Source organism: Hyaena hyaena, unplaced genomic scaffold, assembly GCF_003009895.1.
Source record: "Hyaena hyaena isolate Hyena2069 unplaced genomic scaffold, ASM300989v1 scaffold_24, whole genome shotgun sequence".
Lineage (NCBI taxonomy): Eukaryota > Metazoa > Chordata > Mammalia > Carnivora > Hyaenidae > Hyaena > Hyaena hyaena.
In genome coordinates this window covers 1,447,196-1,472,937 of record NW_024080656.1, presented here as the reverse complement: position 1 = coordinate 1,472,937, position 25,742 = coordinate 1,447,196, and the positions used below count along the sequence as shown (strand labels likewise).

At 42.0% G+C, this 25,742-nt stretch overlaps 1 protein-coding gene across 3 annotated transcripts in view; it reads right to left on the bottom strand.

Annotated features, from left to right (window-relative positions):
• The window catches only part of TBC1D1 (TBC1 domain family member 1), a 218,011-nt gene extending 192,650 nt beyond the window's left edge, over positions 1–25,361 (bottom strand). Inside the window, exon 1 of one of the 3 annotated variants that reach the window (XM_039227041.1) lies at positions 24,856–25,361. In XM_039227041.1, coding sequence (XP_039082972.1) covers positions 24,856–25,272 — 417 coding nt within the window. In that variant the 5' untranslated portion in view covers positions 25,273–25,361. The remainder of the gene's footprint in view (positions 1–24,855) is intronic. The other 2 variants (XM_039227040.1, XM_039227042.1) reach the window with 2 other exon arrangements.
• Positions 25,362–25,742: the final 381 nt, after the last annotated feature.

The window sequence follows — 25,742 nt, the reverse complement described above, 5'->3', positions numbered from 1 at the left end:
GCAATGTTTCAGGGAACTCTGCTCATGGTATGTATGACCTTGAATTTCAAGAAGTGACTTGTTAAGAAAACAACTATGCAGTGTGAAAGGGAAATTAGGTGGCCACCACACATTTTTCAGTTGTAATGATATCCAAATCTGTGATAGAAAAAATTAGATGGAGGTTGGAGATCTTGTATTTTAGCTCAGCTCCTAGCCACCCACTGCAGAGCACAAAGCATTCCTGACCAGAGCGGACAGTTGTCCTTCTTCCCCTGCCAAAAAAGAGGCTGGAAAAAAACTGGCACAGGTTGACTGTTTATAGTGCACAGACAAGCTGCAAAATCGAGATCAAAATTTTCTAAACTGTACCCACTGTGAGAGCTGGCTGCCTTCATGCAGTGAGTAAGAGAGAAAGTAAAATCCAAACAAACCGTGCAAGAAGCAAAACAGAGCAGAATATCTGGCCACGAGGATTAAGAAAAAGTAACAGAGGCAGAGATTCAACAATCAGATATCAAAACAACAAACAAAAAGAACCCAGATGTAAAAGAAACATTCAGATTCTTCTTCTTCCCCTTACCTTGACTCTGATAACTTTGTTTCCCATTTAAGGGGGAAAACTCCAGGGGAAATTCAATTATCGAAAGTTTGCAAAATAAAACAGAATACCACTCTGTTTTAGAACATTTAAACATTTGGTATTTATCATGGTTGGAGTCACAATTAGCTTAGCCAACACAGTCAAAAAGTCATACTACACTACAAACATGCATCCCTCAATTTTGTCTGACTTCCAAAAGATCTTCATCCAGTATTTTTCATACAATTGCTAATACTGATATAGGAGTATCTCTACCTATGTGCCAGGCCCTATGCTAGCAGCTTACATATCAACTCATTTAATCCTGCAACAACCCAAGACAGTGGTACTATTATTATCTGTATTTAACAGATGAGGAAACTAAGGCACAGAGAAATTCAGCAACTTTCAAAGGTCCTTAAGCTAATAAGTAGCTCTGGAGTGCAGCTTCTAACCATATTTGTCATAGATCAATCATTACTGTGTGGGAGAAGGGATAAAAGTGACCTGAATTTCAGGCCACCGGTATTTTTGAACTTGTATTAGCCAGATAAAAACATATAGATTTGTGTCTAAACAGCTCAGGCTCACACCGAATCACGTATTTCCATAAAATTACATTTCATTTGCACAACGGCCAATGATTGTTTCTAACATAAAAACTTCACCCGCCACATCTAAGACAATATAATTGCTGGTTTTGCTTGAACACAAACATCACCGTGGTAAAGCAAAAACTAGTGATGCCTAGTAGAGCTGGAACCATGGACGTGGCCTCTCCAGACCAAAGAACATATGAGGTAAACAGTAATATTTGCAAGAGAGACTCTTGAGGAGTAGCTTAAGAGAGAGAAAGACTTGAGACCAAGTATCCCTGGGAAATTTAAGAACTGAGACCCAAAGAAGAAACAAAATTTGTTTTAGCAGAAGGAGAGTGGACTAGCTTCCAAAGGAAAAAGAAAAAGACATTAGAAATGAGCAAAGTTTTAGATGGAACCACAGCTTTGGAAGATCTCACTGATGTGTCCCTGACTATATTAGGGGTCTGTGTGAATCTGAATAGCTACTAATAATTACAAAATGATAATTCAAGCACCTGCAGGCAAAAATACTTCAAATAAATTCAGCCAAGACTTAGAGGAGTTGTGGAAACTTATAAGTCTCTAAAAAACAGAGCTGGTGATGGCAATGGCCAAAGAGAAGGCAAGATTGATGTCCAGGTCCAAGTAGCTTTCCGTGGGGACTAGGCTTGGATAGAACTCAATAAATGTGTGTTGAATTGGGGATCACATTGCCAGGGCTCATCTAGAACTGGGGCTGCATCATATACATCTAGAATATATACAGCTTCCATGTCCCCAGAAAGAGGCAAGCCTCAAAAGGCAGAGCCAGGAACATTACATAAAGCTTCATGTGTTGCATGATTTACAACAGTCAAGATACAGAGGCAACCAAAGTGCCCATCAGTAGACGAAAGGAGAAAGAAGATGTGAGATATACATACCCACAATGGTATTATTACCCTGCCACAAAAAAAGAATGAGATCTTGCCATTCGCAATCACATGGATAGAGCTAGAGAGTGTAATGCTAGGTGTAATAAGTCAGGCAGAAAAAGACAAATACCATATAATTTCATTCATACATGGAATTTACGAAATAAAACAAACGGGACACCTGGGTGGCTTAGTCATTAAGCATCTGACTTCAGTTGAGGTCATGATCTCATGGTTTGTGAGTTCGAGTCCCACATCAGGTGAGTCCGAGCCCTGCTTTGGGTGAGCCCCACTCCATTTCTCTCTCTTTCGCCCTCTCTCTCTCTTTCTGCCCTTGGTCACTTGTGCCCTCTCTCTCAAAAAAAAAGAAAGAGAGAAAAAGAAAGAAAGAAAGAAAGAAAGAAAGAAAGAAAGAAAGAAAGAAAGAAAGAAAGAAAGAAAGAAAAGAAAAAAAGAAAGAAAGAAAGAAAGAAAGAAAGAAAGAAAGAAAGAAAGAAAGAAAGAAAGGAGAAAGAAAGAAGATAAAGAGAAAGACAAAAAAAAAATTAAGAAGAAAAGAGATAAACAAAAGAAACCAGACTCTTAAATACAGAGAACAATGGTTGCCAGAGGGGAGGTGAGAAATGTATAGAATTGCTGAATCATTATATTGTACATTTGAAACTAATAGAATACTGTATGTTAATTATACTTCAATTATTAAAAAAACAAAAGGCAGAGCCAGGACCATTACACAGTTTTACGTGTTGCTCACTGAACAAGGGTGCCTGGCCAAGGAGAATAAGTGAAGAGTGAACTCACCACTGCCCCACTGGCCAAGTTGTAGAGCAGGGCCGCCTCCTCGCAAAGGAAAGAAGGGATGACTGCTTCTAATGCGGACGAAGGTGCCATAGGACATCGGCAGCCCTGGAGAGCAATGCTAAAGCATTAAGGAGCCACAGCAACCTGACCTAAGGGGTGGGAGGCAGGGGGTATCTGATAGGGGGCACAAAGGGAAGGAATCTATGTCCTGGGGTATATCCTATCACCTGTCATTTACATTCTCTCTGCCTCTGGCAGGATTAGAGTTTAGATACTGGCTACTGTTAGAATTCTCCATCTTCTCTAGAAAGGTCTCCCTGTACATTTCCCCCATGTAGTACCTTTCTTCCAAAGCACACACATGCCTTTGAAACAGTTTAAAGTTAATGCAGGCAGATTATAGAGCATTTCCTTCTAATGATGATGGATAATCATAGAGCCATTGCAGGGCACCATCTGGCAAATTCTGTAGGATGAATGTCCTCCAAACAGAAAGACATAAATCTTCAGTAACTGAACTGAGTCATTTAAACACATTAGATGTAGATGGGGGTACTTTTAGGGCCAATTTCTCCCTTTAGTTTTCCAGAGTAAATTGATACCAAAATAATCTCCAATAGAGGATAATATATAATCTTGTTCATTTATTTTAAACTTTCATTAAAAACAATGATCTCTGAATAGCATAACTTTAGGGCAGTTTCTATTTTCTTTGCTCTATGTTTTCTATCCCCCCCTCCCATGTCTGCAATGGTCATGTGTCATTTTGTTTTAACCACAAGAAATATATAAATTTGTTTTTAGCTTGTATCTTTGTTCCTTGCACCTACAGACAGGATTGGGTTCATGAAAGAAAGCAGCTGTATGTGTTCTGAAAAGGGCTGGCCAAGTTGGTCACCAGCGAGGCGAGAATGAAGCCCAGCAGTGCAGATGAAGACAAGGCAGCATCAGGAGAGATGGGCCAGGCACCGTACAGGCCGTGCCCTGCACTGTGGAGTGACTGCCCTCCCTCCCGGTTCACTAAAGAGCACAGTAGGCACGATGAACACATGGCCATGTCCTCCCGCCTGCAGCCCAGCACCTGGCACACAGGGTAGGACACGTGTTTCCTGGAGGCCTAAAGGGATGACTTCTGACATAACAAAGGCGTGGCCCCTGGAGTCCAACACAAGCGGGCTATTCATGGAAAAGGATGTATTCTTGGGCATGTTAATTTCCCTGAGCTTCAGCTGCCTCCACTGTAAGGGAAGAAGGAGAATATACCGTCTCATAATGTTGTTGAGAAAATTAAATAAAATAATGAGCATAAAATACACAGCGCAATGCCTGACGTGAAGAAAGTGAGGGGTTGACCCAGCAATTTCACTTCTCAGGATGGACCTAAAGAATTGAAAGCAGGGAGTCCGACACATACTTGTGTGTCCAAGCATAGCCTCATTATTTGCCATAGTCAAGGCGGAATCAACCTAAATGTCCATGAAGTGATGCACGAATAAATAAAATGTGGACTATAACATTCAGTGGAATGTATTCAGCCTTAAAGAGGAAAGAAATTCTGATACATGCTACAACATGAACTTTAAAAATACTCTGCTAAGTGCAATAAAAGGTCTCAGACCTCAGACACAAAAGGTCTCACTTATTTAAGATACCTACAGGGGCATCTGGATGGCTCAGTTGGTTGAGCATCTGACTTTGGCTTAGGTCATGATCTCACTGCCTGTGGGTTTGAGCCCCATGTCGAGTTCAGGTCTGACAGCTCAGAGCCTGGAGCCTGCTTCGCATTCTGTGTCTCCTTCTCTCTCTGCCCCTCCCCCGCTTACACTCTGTCTTTCTCTTTCTCTCAGAGATGGATAAACTTTTAAAAAAATAATAAAAGTTAAAAGATACCTAGAATAGGCACATTCATAGAGACGCTAAGTAGAACAGAGGTTACCAGGGTCTTGGGAGAAGGGAAATGGGGAGTAGTTTTAATGAGTACAGAGTACATCCTGTTTGGGATGATGAAAAAGTTCTGGAAATGGATGGTGCTGATAGTTGTACAACATAGCAGATGTACTTAATGCCACCGGACTGTAGCCTAATAATGGTTAAAATGATAAATTTTATGTTATGTGTGTTTTACCACAATAAAAAAGTACAGCATTAATGGTAGAAATTTTTTCTGCCATTATTAATAACAGCAATAATCAGTCCACACCAAGCACAGGCTGCTCATAAACTTATAAACTCTGATTCATAACAGAGTGATGAGAGAAACAGCCCGGGAAAGGGTTTGGGGAGGGGGAACGGGGCAGAAGCCAGCAAGGGCAGCCTATTGGAAAAAGCCCAGAGTAAGAGAATGGCTCTGAAGCAAATCCTAGAGAATGCAACCATCAAACCCAGTGAATCAAGTCAAGACATGGGGCAAATGAGCTGTAAAAAAAAAAAAAGAAAAGAAAGAAAGAAAGAAAGAAAAGAAGAAGAGAATTATTAGTTAAAGCTCCTGTGGTTGCAACTCTCACCCAAAGGGATTGGGCAGAAATGGGGACTTTCCTGGCTTGTACACTGCATCCAGCTCCAGGCAGGCTGGATCCCATGCGGAGACGACGTCACCAGGGCCCAGCTACCCCCTCCATCACTGTACTGCCTCCATGGTGGCTTCATTCACACGGGCTCTAGTCAGGTAGAGGCCACATGGTTCCGAGCAGCCCCAGAAGAAAGTCTGTCTTTGCAAGATTGACTCTGACTTGCTTGGTTTGGATCGCAAACTCACCCCGAACCAATCATTGAAGCCAAGGTAACAGAATAAGCTAAATTAGCCATGGGTCACTCCCAGTGGACCAAACAAAGAGGCCGTTGATAGATTAAGTAATAGTACACTGCCGAGGCAAAAAGAACAAATTCCAACAGTAGGGGCCAGGAGCAGGAACACAGTGAGGGAGGCTCAGGCAATTAACACAGATGAGGCTGGAGGGTCTGTGGTGTAGCTGCCCACAAGCAAATGGCATATGAGTGAGTGAGGATGGTTTAAATGTCCAGGATCTTAGCTGGCAATGGGCCAAAGCTTCTTCTGTACTGAGTTCTAACACGGTTGCCTGAAACTTGCCGATATCCCCATCCTGTAATTAGAATCATGCAATGAAAATCAGGAGACTGGCCTCTACTGCTAGGACCCTCCAGACAGTGGTGGCACTTGACATAAGACACTAAGTCTCTCTGAACCTCAGCGTCCTAAATATCAAAAGGGAGGTTGAATTACAAGGCACCTAGGACCCCAAGTGTGTGAGCCTTCATCCTAAGTAACTGTAAATCACTTCCAACACCAACTCACAGAGTGGGTGTGCAAATCAAATACAATGATGTATGTGAAAGCATTTTGTAAATTACAGAGCCACGCAAATTAGTTGTGGTCATGATTTTTACAGTCAAAAGTTGGTGGTGTTAAAAAAAAAAAACAAATGGTCTTGAGTAGAGATAATAGAAAAAGGAAGACCAATTAGGTCAAGCAGAATGAAAATTTTATCTACCAATCTGTGTGTGTGTGTGTGTGTACACATATTTTTTCCTGGGTTGGGTCAGAAGTCACAACAGCATCTCAATGTCTTTGATGTGCCATCTTCAATGGCACCTGGCATCCACCAGCTACTACTCCACTGAAACACAGGTCCCCATCTAGAGAGCACCCACAGGGTTACAACTGGGGAACATTATTAGCTATCCAAACTTCACTACTGCTCTTGACACTGCTGTCCTTGTCCTCATTCTTGAAAATCCCTATTGCCTTGGCTCTTGGGTGCTGCTACCTCATGAGCCTCCTGTCTTGATATTCCCTTTCAGACTCCCCTGGCCCTGCCCACCTCCTAAAATGCCCACCATGTTCCCTGGTGTTCCTTTCTCCTTACTGTTGTCAACCACTCTCATGGTTTTAACTATCATGTACAGGCTCCATTATGTATCTCCAGTCCTGACCACTCATCTGAGCTCCAGCCCATGGGGTGTCTCTCAAACAACTCCAACACCCCCAAAAAGCCCCAGATGAAAGTCATCATCACCCATATTCTTCCCATTCCCCATCTTAGCCAGCCACTAGGGCCAAAGACCTATCACTGATCCCCCCCTCCTCGTTTCAGCCATTCCTCACCTCATGCTTTCCGTGGCTCTGTGCCTTGTTATCTTCACCTGGTTCTCATACCTCTTTAAAGATTCAGATTACACATCATCTTCTCCAAGATAGCATCCTGGTATCCAAGGTGGAGGAGAGTTCATCTAGTGCCATGAATACAACTGATCCCCATTACCCCTCACCAGGTTACACTGAAGCATCTGTCTGTGACTGTCCTCCAAACTTTCACCCCCTCCTTCACAGACCCTGGACACTAAGCTCCTCAAAGGCATGGACAGTTGGTTGGGTTTTGTACCCCTTAGGCCTAGCACAGTGCCTGGCACATAGTACATGTTCAGGTAACATTTACTGAATGAAATCCATCCACACCAGCTGTAGTGAAGCTAAATAAGGCCATTCTGCCTGTGATGAAAATAATTTGTTAACTTTTAAGAGTCAATACAGATGGGGCACCTGGTGGCTCAGTCAGTTAAGCGTCTGACTCTTGGTTTCATCTCGGGTCATGATCTCACAGTTCGTGAGTTCAAGCCCTGCGTCAAGCCCTGCGTCGGGTCCTGCAGTGACACTGCAGAGCCTGCTTGGGATTCTCTCTCCCTCCCTGCCCCCCACCCCCAACTCTCTCCTTCTCTCAAAATAAAGAAGTAAACTTAAAAAAAAAAAAAAGAGTCAGTATAGATAATTTAATGTAATCACTCAGTCAAAAGAAGGGGAAATTGACATGTCTAAACTATGAAACAGATAATACAGCAGATTCTGACTTTATTGTATTTATTTTGAGAAATACACAATGCATTTTTAACTAGTGATCACATTTTGAGTCTCAGGTGGAGTAGATGTTCTTTTCCCAGTATAGTTAACTGCAAGAAATTGTCTGATCAAATTAAAATCTCTGATCTTAAAAGTCTTTGGTCTGTTTCTTTTTTTGAAACTTTTATTTCTAAGATGCACATTTCTTATTTTTAAGAAAGATGTATGTGTAGGGGGGAGGGGGTGAGGAATAGTCTTCAAGCCTCTAGATAGGAATCATTTTCTTTCTTATCTTTTCTCCCTGTTTTGATATTTTGTTACAAGCAAAACATCAACTAAAACCTTAAAGGAAAAGTTATCCAACAGTTACATTGAATTATATACTAATTAACATTTTTTAAAAGTTATATATACGAGAATGTAATAAGAAATTTTAAAATGGAATATTGTGTACTTATAAAAATAGGAGCATCATTTATAATTAGTTGATAGATGAAGTGTACACTTGTACATTTGGGTTTGGATACTGATCAAAAACTGTAAGCTAGCCTTACAAAGAAAATGCCAGAAACAGGGCATGATGACACGGGTTTATTCACTATTTAAAACGTAAAAGCCATGAAAGAAAAATATAAAATCTTGTTTAATATGATTTTATTTGCTTCATAAAGCACAAATGCTATATATAGCTTTATCTCCTCTTCGTTGTAACAGTCAGTGGCAGTGACCTCATTTATTACAAGCAGTCCTGAGAAAACCCATAATACCGTAGCAGGAGAAAGGCAAGAACAGATTTTAGAAGTCCAAGTGTATTAAACCAAGCTCTGAGAATGGAAATCACATGGATGTGACATTTATTCACTTGCATGTGCGACTTGTCTCCGGTTGTTTTTCAAAGCTCTGAATCTCATCAAGACATAAATCTCTCAAGGGACATGCCATCACAACTAAAATATAATCTCTGGTTTGAAATTTAACATCATGGAGGTAGCACAGGGCAACTATGGGCTCCGAGCCGTGGCTGGTGCTAAGGTGAATCACCAAAACATTTTTAGTCTATTTCTTTTTTGAGGGAGGCAGCATCGTTTCTGTTAATCTCTATGAATTAACTATTTCTGTTTAGAAGAGGATACGGAGCTACACAGGATTTTTGTGGCAGAAAAAACTATATAATAAAGAGGAAAATAGGGAAAGTCTACATGACTATTCCTAAGGGCTGGCTAAATTATGGTGCACCCATATATAGACCAGGTAAGCAGCAGGGTTCAGTCTACATTTGAGAGATTAAAGAACTGAGTCAAAATCTCTTCTCGTGGGGACAGAGAAGGCCTGCAGCCATCACAAACCGTCCAGGGGTTCTTGAGAGTCCCTGGCCCCTCCTGCTCCCTGTGTTCTAGCTTCCGGACCCTAGCCTCCACTGCTCTCTTCCCGGTCCTACCTCCAACCACTCTTATCACTCACCCTTTCTCTGCCCACTTTGTGCAGACAGCCCACACAGCCCCTGTACTTTGATTTCCCCAAATGGTATTCACACGATCTCTTCTGTGTAGAAGACCCTAAGAGCTATCTGGGGATATCAGCAAGCGGACGCTATGGTGCGAGAGTAGTGAGATATTTTACTGCAACAGAATACACACCATCTTGGCTAACTAAAAATCTGACCTCTTGTTCTTAGAAGACTCTGGCTAGTCCCCCAGTTCTGCCACTGAAAATTGGCCTCAGCCTCCCGTACTTCGGTGTTGAGGCCCAGCTTTCTTCAAACGCTTTGTGATTCTTGTCTTGTTTTTTAATATTTTATTTCACTTTGTTTTTTCGTTGCTCTTGTATATCTATTTTTTCCAGCATACTGAGATACCACTGATATTTAACACTGTGTAAGGTGTACAGGTATTGATTTGATACACTTATATATTGCGAAATGATTACCACCATAGCAAAACATAGCATCACATTAGCTCATACCTCCATCTCATCAGATAATTACCATTTCTTTGGGGATGAGAACGTTTGAGCTCCACTCTATTGAATCTTTTAAGTATATAATACAGTATTATTAACTATAATCACCATGTCATACATTAGATCCCTAGTACTTAATCACCCTATAACTGGAGGTTATACTCTTTAACCAACATCTCCCCATTTCCTCTACTCCAAGCCCCTTATAACCACCATTCTCTTCTCTGTTTCTATGTTTTTAGCTTTTTAAGATTCTATATATAAGTGATATCATATATCATATGGTATTTATCTTTCTCTGTTTGACTTAATTTCACTTAGCATCATGGCCTCAAGGTCCATCCCTGTTGTCACAAAGGACAGGAATTCCTTTCTCATGGCTACATAATATTCCATTATATATTACATAGTGCATATTATATATATCTATATATTATTCCATTACATATTATATGTGTACTCACACATACACATCTCAATACTTCCTTATCCATTTACCCAATGGAGACCTAAGTTGTTTCCATGCTTTGGCTATTGTGAATAATACTGCAAGGAACATGGAAGTGCAGATAGCTCTTTGAGATCTGTTTTTATTCCCTCTGCATGTATATATCCAGAAGCAGAACAGCTAGATCCCAGGATAATTCTATTTTTAAGTTTTTGGCGCACCTTTGGAAACCATACTGTTTTCTATAGTGGCTGCGCCAATTTACATTCCCACTAACAATTCCCCCTTTTCTCCACATCCTTGCCAACACCTGTTATGTCTTGTCTTTTTGATGATCGCCATGTGAGGTGACATCTTATTGATTGTAGTTTTGATATGAATTTCCCTCTGCATTGAGTACTTTTTCATGTTGTTGCCCTTTTGTATGACTTCTTTGGGAAAATGTCTATTCAGTTCCTCTACCCATTTTTTTAAATGTTTATTCATTTTTGAGGGACACAGAGAGACAGAGAGTGAATGGGGGAAGGGCAGAGAAAGAGGGAGACACAGAATCTGAAGCAGGATCCAGGCTCTGAGCCATCAGCACAAAGCCCGATGTGGAGCTCAAACTCACGGACTCTGAGATCATGACCTGAGCTGAAGTCAGATGCTTAACCGACTGAGCCACCCAGGTGCTCTTCCTCTACCCATTTTTTAATTGAATTGGTTTTTTGCTCTTGAGTTGTAGGGGCTCATTTTATATTCTAGATACTAACCCCTTATCAGATATGTGATTTTCAAATATTTCCCTCTCCAGGTTTTCCTTTTGTTATTAGTGGTTTCCTTTGCTGGGCAGAGCTTTTTAGTTTGATGTGGTCCCAGCTGCTTATTTTTTGCTTTTGTTGTTCCAAAATCTTGTTTATTTCTTATGCCAAGCAGATTAGACATCTCTGAGTCACTTGCAGCCCATCCTGGCTATGTTCTTTCTATAATGAAAATGGCTCATCAAAGCTAAACAAAGATGATGCTGTCACCCAGGGGCGGCTCTGCCACAGTCATGAAACCAGCTCTTCCTTTTTCTTTGTTGATACAACTGTGCAATCACTCAGTAGATGTACTTGTCCTACTGCGAACAGTGTCTAAGATAAATCTATATTTATAATTGTATCAATGTGTGTATATATTTCTATTATATACATGTAGAAAGTATGAAATATACAGTGAAAAAAGAAACGGTAAAAATGAATATATAGGGGCACCTGGGTGGCTCAATCAGTGATGTGCCAACTTCGGCTCAGGTCATGATCTCACGGTTTGTGGGTTCGAGACCCGCATCAGGCTTTATGCTGACAGCTCAGATTTCAGATTCTGTGTCTCCCTTTCTCTCTGCCCCTCCCCAGCTCATACCCTGTCTCTCTCTCTCTCTCAAAAAAAGAAATAAACATTTAAAAAATGAACATATAAATTAATTCCACATAGAAAAATTTTTTTGTAATAAAAAATAATATCTATAAGAATATACATCAATCTGTTATTATTGGTTTCTTTCTGGGAGGTGGGATTAAGGAGGAACTTTAAAATTTTAACACTTTTGTACTAATTTTTCTTTTACATTTCACATTATTGCCTCTATAATCAGAGAAACTATTTTGGAAAACAAAAGACTGAAACAAAAAAAAAAGTAGGCTCAAGTCACTGCTAAAAGAATTTAACTCACACACAAGAAAAAGTTCCTCAATAATAGACTGCTCAATACTCATGAAATCTTTCGCACAATAGTGACCAATAAATGCCAAGAAAATTTTGAGTTCATAAAAAGCAAGGAAGAGAATGGTACAGATTTCAAAGAGTTGAGAGCCAATGAGTACCATTTTATGAACAAAGACTGAGGGGAAAGAAGCTCAGGAGGGTTGGGGAGAGAGGGACAGAATCTGAAAACAAAATCCTGACTAAACAAAGAGAAATCTGTCCACATGAGAAAGGAAAGGCAAAATAGGAAAATAAACAAATATGGCTGCACATAGGGTTTCCAGATGAGATTGGGTTAAAAAATCAAAAACAGAAAGGAGAATCACATTCCCAAGAATGACCACAAAAAGGTAACATACATTCACTCATTCATTCATTCATGAAGTTCCTATTATGTGCCAGGCACTGTTCTGGGTGCCCACGTCTGGCCATGAACAAGATGGGCAAGGTCCCTGTTCTGTTGGAAGTTTAGGCAAGTTGAGGAGATGGTAAACAAGGAAGCACATCAATGAACAAGATAATTTCAGACACTAGTAAGTATTATGAAGACATAAAAAGCAGATGAAGGGGCCCCTGGGTGGCTCAGTCGATTGAGCGTCCAATTTCGGCTCAGGTCATGATCTCATGGTTCATGGGCTCGAGACCCACGTCGGGTTCTGTGCTGACAGCTAACTCAGAGCCTGGAGCCTGCTTCAGATTCTGTGTCTCCCTCTCTCTCTGACCCTCCCCTGCTCTCTCTCTCTCTCAGAAATAAATAAAACAGTAAAAAAAAATTTTTTTTAAGCAGATGAAGTCATAGTAACTAGTGTGGGGGTACTTTTAACAGTGTGGCCAGGGGATAAGGTTTAAACCAACTCCATCACGGTCTAGGGAACTAGCAGGGTTTTCCAGGCAGAGGCAACAATAAATGCAAAGACCCCCGTGTGAAGAATTAGGCAGCCGTGTTTTAGGAATATAAACACCAGGGTGGCTGGGGTCCAGACAGCCCTGGAAAGAGTGTGAGGAACAAGGCCCATGTGGTACGCCCCAGCAAAGATACGGAATTCTAGTTTATATATAGGGGAGAGGTACAAGAGGTTTTCTAAAAATGCTTCCAGGTTCTCTGGATGACTGGCTGGTGGAGAAAGCGGCAAGGACGGAAGCAGCGAGAACAAGTTGGAAGCACTGCACCAGTCCAGATGAGAGATGATGGGGCCTTAGGCTCAGGGTTCACCATGGAATCAGAGAAGTGGCAGATTTGGAACAGGTCCTGAATAATTCAAATGAGAATGTGAAAGAGAGAAATCAAAGACAACTAGATTTCTGCTGGAGCGACGTCATTGCCACATTAGAGCTACGGAAGGCTGAGGAAGCAACAGGTTTGTGGGGAGTAAACTCAGGGTACTTTTTTTAACCAGGTTGAGTTTGAGATGCCTAAGTAACAGTCACAAAGACAAGGCAAGTTGGCTGCTGGTTAGACAAGTCTGGAACTCATCGGCGAGTTGGAAGCAACAGGTTAACTTCTGGGAGTCACCATCAAACAGGTGATATTTAGGGGGCCTGGGTGGCTTAGTCGGTTAAGCGTACGACTTTCGCTTAGGTCATGATCTCGCGGTTCGTGGGTTCGAGCCCCGTGTCGGGCTCTGTGCTGACTGCCAGCTCAGAGCCTGGAGCCTGTTTCAGTCTGTGACTCCCTCTCTCTCTGACCCTCCCCTGCTCATGCTGTCTCTCTCTCTCTCTCCTAGAAATAAATAAAAACATTAAGAAAAAAAAAAACAGGTGATATTTAACACTGTGAGACTGGATGAGTTCATCCAGAAAGGGCGCCGCGAAGAGAAATGTAGAAGATTGAGTCTTGGGGAACATAAAATTCAGAATTGAGGGCTGCCTGACTGGCTCAACCGGTAGAGTATGCAGCTCTTGATCTTGGGGTTGTGAGTTCAAGCCCCATGTTGGATGTATAGTTCTCCAAAAGCCAAGAGAAGAGAGTGTTCCAAGATAGAAGAAATGCTATCTTGCCAACTGTGCCAAAAGCTTCTGAGAAATTGAATGACAGAAGCAGTGAAGGGATCACCAGACCTCAGAAGCTGGAGGTGGCTGGTGACCTGATACGAGCCTATTTAGTGGAATGATCAGGACAGAAGGCCAATTGGTAAGCTGAGGAGAAAATGGGTGAGTGAAAGTGAAGGCAGCCATAATGACAGCCCTTAACAAATAGAGCAGAAAACGTGCCTTGGTGGCTCACTTGGTTGGGCATCTTGATTTTGGCTCAGTCGTGATCTTATGATTCATGAGTTCGAGCCCTGTGTTACACTTTGTGCTGTCAACACAGAGAGAATCTCAAAATAATTCTCTCCATTATTCTCTCTTCCTCTCTCTCTCAAAATAAATAAATAAACTTAAAAAAAAAAACTGGAGCATAAAATTGGGCCAGTGACTGCAGGAAGTTGGACTGGGATATGGAATCAGTGGAGGGTTTGTTCTTTAAGATGGGAGAGAGGAGGATATATATTTTTAGAAGTCAAAGCAGAACCAGATCAGAAATTTTACTTCTATGTTATTTTTCTTATGATTCCTTAGGAACCAAGCAGGTCAGCATCAATAGGACAGCAAATCAGAATGTGACTGACTTTCTCTTCCAGGAGAGATCAATAAACTATTAAATTAAACTATTAATTTTTCCAGGGCCAGCTGGGTGGCTCAGTCCAACTTCAGCTCAGGTCATGATCTCGTGTTCTATGAGCTCGAGCCCCGCGTTGTGCTCTGTGCCAACAGCTCAGAACCTGAAGCCTGCTTTGATTCTGTGTCTCCCTCTCTCTGCCCCTCCCCTACTCACACTCTGTCTCTCAAAAATAAATAAACGTTAAAAATTTTTTTAAAAAACTTCTAGTTTTTACGGAGGGGAAAATGGTCAAAGACATCAACCTGGTTCCACAAGAACAAGGCACTTCACATCATACTTATGGATCAAGACACTTATTATTTATCTGTGTGAGTAATCTCTATGCCGAGTGTGGGACTCAAACTTAGGACCCTGAGATCACGAGCCGCAAGCTTCACTGACCGAGCCAGCCAGGCTCCCTGGGTCAAGACCCCCTTTGAGCTTTCCCACTCACTACTGCAATAGCCTCCACGCCAGTCTGCCTCATCTCTCCTTCTTCCACTTCTTCCTCTACTCCAAAATCTAAATACAAGTCCAGTCATATCACTTTCCCTGATAAATGCCTCTAAATAGCAACCTTCTTAAGAAAACCATCCAACCCCCTTAGTGCAGTATACAAAGCCCTATAAAATCTGTCCCCAGCCTTTCCTCCCAGTCTCATATCAGGCTGTGAAACTTGCAAAACTCTAATCACAGCAGCCCCAGCCCCAGCGAGGGCTCCCCACTCCCTTGTCCTGCTATGGCTTGGCACACCCTCGACCCTCCACCTAGAACGTCCACTCGATCTGTACCCAACTCATTGGCCTGGAAAACTCCTAGTGGGTCTTTAAAACCCATTCACGTGTCCCACGGAAAATACATTTACTCAGAGTCCTTCCAGAAGACAGAGCTATGACAAACAGACATTACAGGGAACAACTTCACTGCAGTGTAAAATAGATGTAGGAGCAAGTCAGTTGTCTGAAGGAAAAGGTGAACACTGTCAGGAATACATTCCTTGTAAACAGGAGGTATAGAAACCAGAGGATGATGATTTGCCAGGTGAACCCTCCTTGGGACAAAATCCATCCACGTCCATTGCTCAATACAGCCCCTTTAATAATTAGTTGCCTATCGGGGCACCTGAGTGGCTCAGTCAGTTAAGCATCTGACGTCGGCTCACGTCATGATCTCACAGTTCGTGAGTTTGAGCCCCACATCCGGGTGCTGACAGCTCAGAGCTTGGAGCCGGTTTTAGATTCTGTCTCTCTCTCTCTCTCTCTCTCAAAAATAAACATTAAAAAGAAATTAAAAATAATTAGTTGCCTATCACTGCTAGGAAGGCCCAAAGATCTGTCTCTCTACAGATTTCTACTGTTTCTACTTCTGTCCTCCAGGGCAATTCATAATTTGTCTATTTCTTTTTGGATATAAATGGCAGCTTTTCAAATAACTGCAGGCACTTACTCTAGACCTCCTCCCGATCTCCCCCCACGTTCTCTTCTATAACTTACAGATGTTGCTAACTCCTGGCAATGCAGCAATCAGAACATAGGAAACATCATTATACCTCTTGAGGGGCAATCTTATCTTATTTGATTTTGTGCCAGAGCCCCCAGCCAAGTACATGACATATGGGTAGCCTTCCCGCGCATGGATTAATGTTACATCTGCAACATCTCAAATACCTACATCATTCGACCGCAAGAAATCATGGCTTCTGACATGCTGCCCAGAACTAAAGCAACTGGGAGACTCTTTCTGCAGGAACTGTTGCCGTGAAGTCACTTTTAAAGCTCTCAGTCAGACACAGGCTCGCACATCAGTGATCGCACCACTCGAGGCCCCCTCTTCTCTCTTGCATCCTGCACCAGCTCCTCCCCCCAAGCCCCGCCGGCCAGCCAGCCTCTTCCGAGGCACTCGGAGCCAGCCCAGCTCCGCACCTGGCCTGCTGCGATTGTTGGTTCCGGCTCGCAGCAACAGTTAGTGGAGCAGATGCCCGAGCATCCACAGGTCGGAAAAGAATTAAAAAAAAAAAAAAAAGAAAGAAAAGAAAAGAAAAGAAAAGAAAAAAGAAAAGAAAAGAAAGAAGGAAAAAAGAAAAAAAAGCAGAAAGAAGGAATCGACCTCTTTCAGTATATCCCAGACTAGGGCTCACAGGGCTCTTATACATTGCAATATACATCTAGAGTTAAAAAAAGAGATACAGTTTTGAATGTGATTTTTTCAGAAGAACTTTGAAGTTCTATCATTAACAAATAGGAGGCAGCAAAGAAAAGGTGGAAAGCTGGAGTCACTCTGTGATGAATGTTCAGATTATTTCTGGAAATATGCCCAGGTAGCTGGCCTAGTCCAGTGCTGACTAGCAGAAAGGGTACAAAATACATATGTAATTTTAAATGTTATTTATTTATATTGAGAGAGAGCGCATGAGCAGGGGAGGGACCAAGGGAGAGAGGGAGAGAGAGAGAGAGAGAGATTGGAAGAGAGAGAATCCCAAGCAGGCTTCACACTGTCAGCACAGAGCCCCATTCGGGGCTCAGTCTCATGAACTGTGAGATCATGACCTGAACCAAAACCAAGGGTCAGATGTTTAAGTCACTGGGCCACCCAGGTGCCCCATATGTAATTATAAATTTTCTAGTAGGCATATTAAAGAAAGTAAAGTGAACAGGTGAAATTAATTCTAGTATAATGTTTTATTTGACCAATATATTCAAAATATTATCATTTCAACATGTAATCAATATGGAAAATTATTGAGATATTTCAAGTTATTTTTTTCAAAGAAAGCCTTTGAAATCCACTATGTTTTGACACTTCCAGCACGTCTCAATTCAGACTAGCCACACTGCAAGCGCTCTCTAGCCGCACATGGCTACTGATTACGGCACTGGACAGGAAAGGTCTAGGCTATAAATAAATCCTTTTAAGACACAAGTCAACTTTAGGTTCAAGATGCTTGTAAACTCTATTCTTAGAAACAGGTTTATATTAAAAAATAATGATCAAACTCAAAGCATCTGGTGAAAACACAAAGCTATCTGAAGTGATATACATTGAAAAGCAAAGACTTTTTAAAAAATTAAGCATCTATCACAAGGTGGATGCTTCTGCAGCCCTCAGACTCATTTTTCAAAGTCAAAAATAAATTATGTAATCAATCCCGTGTCATGAACCCAACCCCTCCAACAAATACTTTGGAGTTCACGCAGCCTGGGACATTCTTTTTATAGACAAAGAAAATCCTTGCCAACCTTTGCACCCAGCAACCGACTTCTGTCTAGCATGACAGACGGTCAAGTGTTGATTAGCTGATGGATACACTGTTCCAAGCAACCACACACTGAGTCATCGCTGCCGAGTGGGACCCCAAATGAAACCTTACATAATAAACCAGGATAAGATTAAAGATGCCCAGCAGGAATGTAACATGGATAAAAAGTCTTCTAAAATCTTCAGAACAAAACCTGCTCAGAACCATCCCCTGAGAAGGCAAAAGAGACTAATGTTTGGAATTTAGAAATTATGAAAATCAAATGCAGAAAGGGCAACGGATAAGAATATCTGAAAAGTAATCCTATGTTGAATCATCACCCTCAGGAACAAAGCGCTCCAGCTCAGTGTCATAATTTCTGTCTCCGCTCTAGCAAAAAGAGAAAGTCATGAGCTGGCAAATCCAATAGCCATGCTAGTGACACAGGGGAGCCCGGCTCTCCTGATAATCCTGAAGTCAGTAGGCCTGTTTTAAACAATTAACGTGAAACTCCAAGCAGATGGGGAATTATGAAGACAAATCAGTAATGAGTAAACCGCAACCAAAACAAAGCTACAACCAGAACTCAAATTCCAGCAAATTTTTAGGCTAAATCATAAGACTTGGCCAAAGCAACTCTGGCCCTTTATATGGGGGATTGAAGTCTTAGTCCTGCTAGTCACAGGAAAACAAATTCAGACCATCTCTTTATTGAACATGTAACGTAACCTAATCCAGACCCATGAGTTAGTGAGAGAGCCAATGTCCTCACAGGGCATCATGGAAGAACACATTGGTTCTGCACTGGAAATTTTAAAAGGAAATATTTATTGCTCTTAAGTGTGCAAATCGTTTAAGTACTCTTAATATTAGTGGTAAGGGATCCCCACAGGGTTCAGTCTCCGGTATGTGTCACAGTCAAGAAATGCAGTTTAGGGGCACCTGGGTGGCTCAGTGGGTTAAGTGTCTGACTTTGGCTCAGGTCATGAACTCATAGTTTGTGGGTTCAAGCTCCGTATCAGGCTCTGTGCTGACAGCTTGGAGCCTGGAGCCTGCTTCAGATTTTGTCTTTCTCTCCCTCTCTCTCTCTCTGTCTCTCCCCCTCCCCTGCTTATGCTCTGTCTCTCTCTCAAAAAGATAAATAGGGGCACCTGGGTGACTCAGTCAGTTAAGTGTTCGACTTCGGCTCAGGTCATGATCTCACGGTCTGTGGGTTTGAGACCCGCGTCGGGCTCCGTGCTGACAGCTCAGAGCCTGGAGCCTGCTTCAGATTCTATGTCTCCCTCTCTCTCTGCCCCTCCCCTGCTTGCACTCTGTCTCTCTCTCTCAAAATAAAATAAAGACATAAAAAAAATTTTTTTTAAGATAAACTGACATTAGAAAAAAATGCAGTTTAGATGCCAAAAATCATAGAAAAGGAAACCCATTCTCTCAAAGGACATTGACCTCTCAAGTACATCTTCCTCAGCAACATTTAATAAAGTCCTCTTCTTTTTTTAAAGTTTATTTGTTTTTGAGAGAAAGAGAGTAAGGGGGGAAAGGGGCAGAGAGAGAAAGAATCCCTAGCAGACTCCATGCTAAGTGCAGAGTCTGAAGGAGGGCTCAGTCTCATGACTGTGAGATCATGACCTGAGCTGAAATCAAGAGTAGGATGCTTAGCCCCAATAAAGTCCTCTTCAATAAGCAGACCTCTTTCTAGAAGTTTACCTTTCCTATTATTCTACTTCTACTCTAAGTTCATGCAGTTACTCTACCCCTAACCTCTTGTTCCTTTCCCACACTCTCCCCCTCTTCCTCTTCATCCCTAGGGTTTTAGCACTTTATTACAAAGATCAACTTAGCCTCTCTCGCAGTAAGAAATAACACTTCTTCTTTGGAAGAGTGAGGGATAAGGCTAGCAAGATTCTGGCAGATTCTCTGAGGCAGGGTAGGGAAGGGGAAGTCCATGAGCACTCCTTCAGTAATGACATGTGTCCTGTCACAATTATGAAACACCCATGCTGTGCCCAGACGGGACACAGCATCCAGATGATCAGAATCTGAAGACAGTCAAGACAGTTTTTGAAAAACCAGGGCATATTCTAATAGGGAAGGAAAATCAGTCAAAACAAAAAAACCCAAACACACAAAAAACAGTGGGCACTTGCCAAAACCGCTCTCACGTACTCAGTCACTAACTTAGTGTGGGTCCCACCCCAGCTGTCCTGTCCCTTCACCTACACACCAAGCTACACTTCTCCATTTATTACCATCTCAATGATGCCCACCAGTCCCCTTTCAAAATCCACTCTTTCTTCCTATTGACATAAAATGGCAACAGACCACGTCAGAAGCCCCAGTACTTACACTACCTGTAACTCAAAAGTTGTGACGGAAAGTCTCTTTCAAGGAAGCAGAGTTTTTCACCTCATAAATAATGAAAAGGACAGAAATAAAAATATTCTGATGAATGACCTGAGGCAAAATTCAAGCGAGTGGTGAATCTGATGTCCTGAGTACAGATTTTCACAGAAGAGAAAAAGCTGAAGAAATGGAGGAGGAAAGACTCTCGAGGTGATTTTCCCAGACTATGTTTTTTTCAAGGGCTGAGTCTGGGCAGAACTCACGATTTCTTTGTGATTTAGATGGGGGAAGACCTCATCAGGGTCATCCAGGTAACTGTCTGTTCCTTTCCCACCATGGAACCAATTGCAAACTACAATTCAGCCCAGAACCTATGCCATGGTGTTCACATGTGTTCTGAGGGATGGCATGAAAAAAAAAATAAAAGAAATCTATGATCCAAGAAATTTGGTGATTTAGTGGACTCATGTACAACTCGAGAGTGAAATAGAAAAGACAGCTTTCCCAAAATCGCGGTTCTCAGAGTGTTGTTTGTATAACCCAGTGAACCAATGTCTTCCAAATAATCAATGTGTGATGTTACACAATCACACACACTTAAAAGTTCATTAAAGTGCGGGACAGACCAATGGATTTTAAAATAACAAAGTACAAAAGTGCTCTGATACAGTTTCAGGAATCATACTGCAACAAACCTTAAAGAAACTACCACTTGCCAAGTTTTGGTATAGTATTAAAAAATATAGGGGTGCCTGGGTGTCTCAGTCAGTTAAGCGTCCAACTTCAGCTCAGGTCATGATCTCATGGTTCATGGGTTTGAGCCCCACATCGGGCTCTGTGCTGACAGCTCAGAGCCTGAAGCCCTTTTCAGATTGTCTTCCTCTCTCTTTGTCCCTCTCCTGCTCATGCTCTGCCTCTCTCTCTCTTTCTCTCTCTCTCTTTCAAAAAAAATAAAACACTAAAAATATATATATATATCCACAATTTTCTAAGAAGGCTATAAAATGTTTTTCCATTTTCCTACTACATATCTATGTGAGAACAAATTTTCTTTATAAACTCAACCAAAACAACATATCGACCGAATGAATGGAGAAGCAGCTGAGAATCCAGTAGTTTGTCTATTAATTCACACAAAAAAGACTTGAGAAAGAAAACAAAGAAGTAAAACTATGTTTCTCTTATCTTTAAATATTTTTGGAAAATATATCGTTATTTTTCACAAAGTTATTTTTTTAAGTTGATTTATTTTGAGAGACAGAGGGATAGACAGAGCAGAGGATGGGCAGAGAGAGAGAGAGGGAAAGAGAGAGAGGGAGGGAGAATCCCAAGCAGGCTCTGTACCGTCAGCACTAAGCTCGATGAGGAGCCTGAACCCACAAAGCCATGGGATCATGACCTAAACCAAAACCAAGAGCTGGACGCTTAACCGATTGAGCCTCCCAGGCGTCCCCAACAAAATTATTACTTACGCTAACACATAAGGGGCTTATTACTTTTGTTTTTTAACAAATTAAGAAATTAGTATCTTTATAATGTCTCAGTTTTAATTTCTCACACAGTAATTATTAATAGATAGAAACCACATTAATACTCTTTGGGATCCTCAATAATTTTTTTAAGACTGAAAAGCGGTCCTCATGTGGAAAAGTTGGACATGCTGCCCTCATGCATACTGCAGAAGCATTTCTCTGCGGAACACATGGAATATATTCTAAGATATATTCATTCTAATATATATTCATATCTATTCATCTGTGTTCTAAAATGTTTCCCTTTATATGTCCCTAGACACGCTTCCGCAAGCTGATTTATATGCTTTCAAAGGGCTTCGTCTCAAGTAGTAAGTAGTTTTGTGCTGTGGCCCTGGCGGTAACCGCACATATCTCCTCTGGCAAGCACAACTCAGAGTGACCTCATCTGTTTAGGAGAGGCCTTAATCTTGAGAATTATTTCATGCAGCAAATGTTACCAAAAAAATCACGAGAAACGATGACACAGGTTAACGTGATCCTACAGCAGATGATCCTCTCGTACGAGACGCAGTGCCAGAGGTGTCCCAAGAACATAAAAGCCATCACGCCAGATCGAGAATCGGGGCTAATTCGGCTTGCCCTTCAACTTCCCACAAAAGCGGGTCACTGATGGAGGCACCTCTGGTGCAGATTATCCTTTCAGGAAGGAGCAGGGTGACGGCAGTGTGCTACTCTGAATGCTGGCAATCTGTGTTTGGAAAAATGGTAATGCAAGCCAAAAATAACTCAAGAACGAATTCATATTTCTACCATGGCTTTTCAGAACACAGAGTCAGGCCAGTTGTCTCTTTTCAGCAAGACTGGAAGCTCCGATTACGGAATTTAGTTCTAAATCTCTTTTTTTCCGTCAGGTATCTGGATGACTGGCCAGGAGCCTGTTCTCAGATGGCTGTAAAAAATTTGGGGAAAGAGTCAAAAGTGTGAAAGGCTGAACAACTCTTCCATGTGAAAACTCTCCCCAAGGAAATTCAGTCCTTATACAGAACTGGCCTGGGGTACAGGCTGTTCAGTCCTTCAATTTACATTCTGGAGTTTGCCCAAATAATAGGAACCATTAAGTTTATTTATGCCTTTTGTAAAGTATCTAGTTTATAAAAATGTTGCTCAAGGATGACCAGGATCTTGGGAACTGAAGACACTCATCTTTTTCCCATTACCTAAGACTCGAAGTGAAATTAGCATATAATCTGCTTTCGGTAAAACCTTTCTCAGTGAAAATTTTTTATAGCTGTAAGTGCTCAGGTTGTCTTCTAGCTCATTTGGTTCCCCCAGCAACTCTGTGAGATAGACACGATAACTATCCCCATTGTACAGATGAGAAAACAGGTTTGGTGTTGCCTGAGGCCACCCAGTTTACAGTGGCAGATGGGACTGGAATTTGGTCCCCTTCGAGCCTCTGTACTGGGGTGTTGTCCTGGCTACTTGAAATGCATGGACAATAACATCAAATGATTTATTAAGAAGGAGATATCCAATTCTGTGGGCAAAATAGTAGACTTAAGCTGCAGATTAGACTTTATTGACAAAAACCTTCATTACATGCCAGTATTAGGTTCCATTCTGTCACCCATCATGTCACCGCTCATGGGGCACGTGGTATTTGCTGATCACTCCTTCTGCCTTCCTTCCAAATTGTACTAATGTGCTCTCACATGGTCCCTGGAGCAGCACTCACTGAATGAATGAGTAAAAGAAACAAGGTGCGAACAAACAAAAGTGAGTCTCTACAAATCTACTTAGTCACCAAGAACACTAATTTCCAAAGGAAGTTCCTGCAGTCTGGAGAATGTGCAAAAAAACCCCCGAAACCAAAAAACAACCCCAACACCACACACAAAACAAAACAAGACACAACAAAACCCAGTAGGGTGCAGGGAGAAAAACATTAGCATTTCTATTTCTATTTCCTGACATTTAGCACATGATTGACACCGGCCTCCTCACTCAGTGTGCCTGGCAGACAGCCACACGGAACAGGGACGGGACGGGACAGGGACTCAAGGCATTCCACGGACATTCCCCAGCTCACGGGGTTAGTCAGCAGTGGGGCCCTCGCCTGTTTGCTGTCGTAGGCTGTACCCAAGTGCAGTTCAACTGGGCCCAAATGAGAAAGCGGTGATAGAGATTATAATTTCAATCTTATCCAAACTGACCCCCGTGAAATGGACAAGTGACTGTAAATGAGTCCTGCACAGGACCGCAAGACACGGCAACGACAGCACAAGCACCAACACACGGGAAAGTTACAGACCTGACGATATTTTTACCATTTCTCAGAGGATATTTTTCTCAGCCACATCGTGAGATATAACAATAACCAGTTGATCAGTTGCCATAAAGTTGGTAAACACCCACACAAAACCTGAAAGTAGCAAAACTTGGAATTTTATCCACTATTCTTCTCAACGGTCTTTGCCTAAGTGAATGTGATACCTTGATAAATTGACTGATATATTCTTACACAGCTTCTTTTTTTTTTTTTTAAGTTTTTTGTGTGTTTGTTTCTGAAAGAGGAGAGTGAGAGAGTGTATGTGTGTGTGAGCATGTGAGGGGGGGCAGCGAGGGGAGAGAGGCAGAGAAAGGGGGAGAGAGAGAGTCCTAAGTAGGCTCTGTGCTATCAGCGTGGAGCCTGACGCAGCGCTCAAACTCATGAACCATGGGATCATGACCTGAACCAAAATCAAGAGTCGGACGCCTAACCAACTGAGTTACTCAGCTGCCCCTACAGCTTCTAAATAAATATATTTTTATTAACAAGGTCAATGACATGGAACTCACTGATCTAGAATTCACTATTCAAACTGCAGTCTGCAAAGCAGCAGCAGCAGCAGCATCGCCTGGCAGCTTGTTAGAAATGCAGTCTTAGGGTCCATCCCAGGCCTCCAGGACCTAACTTTGTGGTTTAACAAGATCCCAGGTGATTCATGTGCATGTTTCTGTTTGAGAAGCACTGCTTTAGAACACATACGCTTAATGATCTGAATCCTAACATTTCAGCTCTTATTTATAAGTTGAGACCGAGTTCTCCGCTGAATTTTTGGACTCATAAATTTATAATTCCTAATATATGTTATCAAATGTTGTTTAAAACCGTAAAGAAACTATCCCCATAAACCAAAAACCCAGTGAAATAATCTATGTATAACCACCGCATTATCTTCTTCATCCAGGTCTACGTAAAGTAAGTGCCCTGACCCCCAACGATGAAAACCCATCCAGCGACCCCTTAATCGTTTTCATCCCCACGTCCACTTACTTTTGTTTGATCGTCGGCTTTGAACACGTAGCAGATACTCTGCTGGCTGCCTGCACTGTCCTTAATCAGACAAGCAAAGTAACTTGGATCATGGCTGTTGTGGATCAGTTTGTGAACGTGCTGGGGCTTACACTGGAAGACAGTGGAACAGATCAGTGGATCCCACTGTTGACTTCTGCCCGGCTCGGGTTCGCATCTCAATCCGGAGGGTGAAACGTAAAGCCGGACCTGCTGGGTTCCAGGCTCCTTTTTGGAGGACTGCCCGCTGAGCCTTCGCACCTCAGCCACGACCCAAGGCAGCATCGGCATGGTGGTGAGAGTGTGCACGGGCAAGGAGCCCACCAGCTGCAGGCCAAAGTCCACCGAGGCCTCGTTAGGAAATGGATGTCTCCTCGCCGTGAATGTTATTGGTTCCATTTTGGGAAAGGTCTGGAAACTCAGCAAAACGTTGCCGCTGTTTTCTATTTTAGAACGAGCAATCTACTTTATGTGCTTCTGAGGCAGAATCCTGGGGGAGAAAAACAGAGGCATTAGAATTTAATGAAATCACAGCAATAGCTACTTTCAGAGATTTATTATTTCAGAAGAGCTTAAAAGCCCGAAACCCAAGCACAGGAAGAAATGGATATTAGCTCGAACAAGCTGCTTTGCCTAGAAAGAGGCTCCCTGAAATTGGGCTTCATATAAAATCTGAGAAGGCCATAACTGCCACACTCACTACCGATTATAAAGATCCCACCAGGAAACTCCTGTTAAACGCAGGTTTCTTAGAGCCAGCAAAAACAAGCAGGACCGAAAACAATATAGTCCTGCCCAGATACGTTTAAACCCTGTTCTATCAACATATATTTCAGGGAATTTTTTTTAATGTTTTATTTATTTCTAGG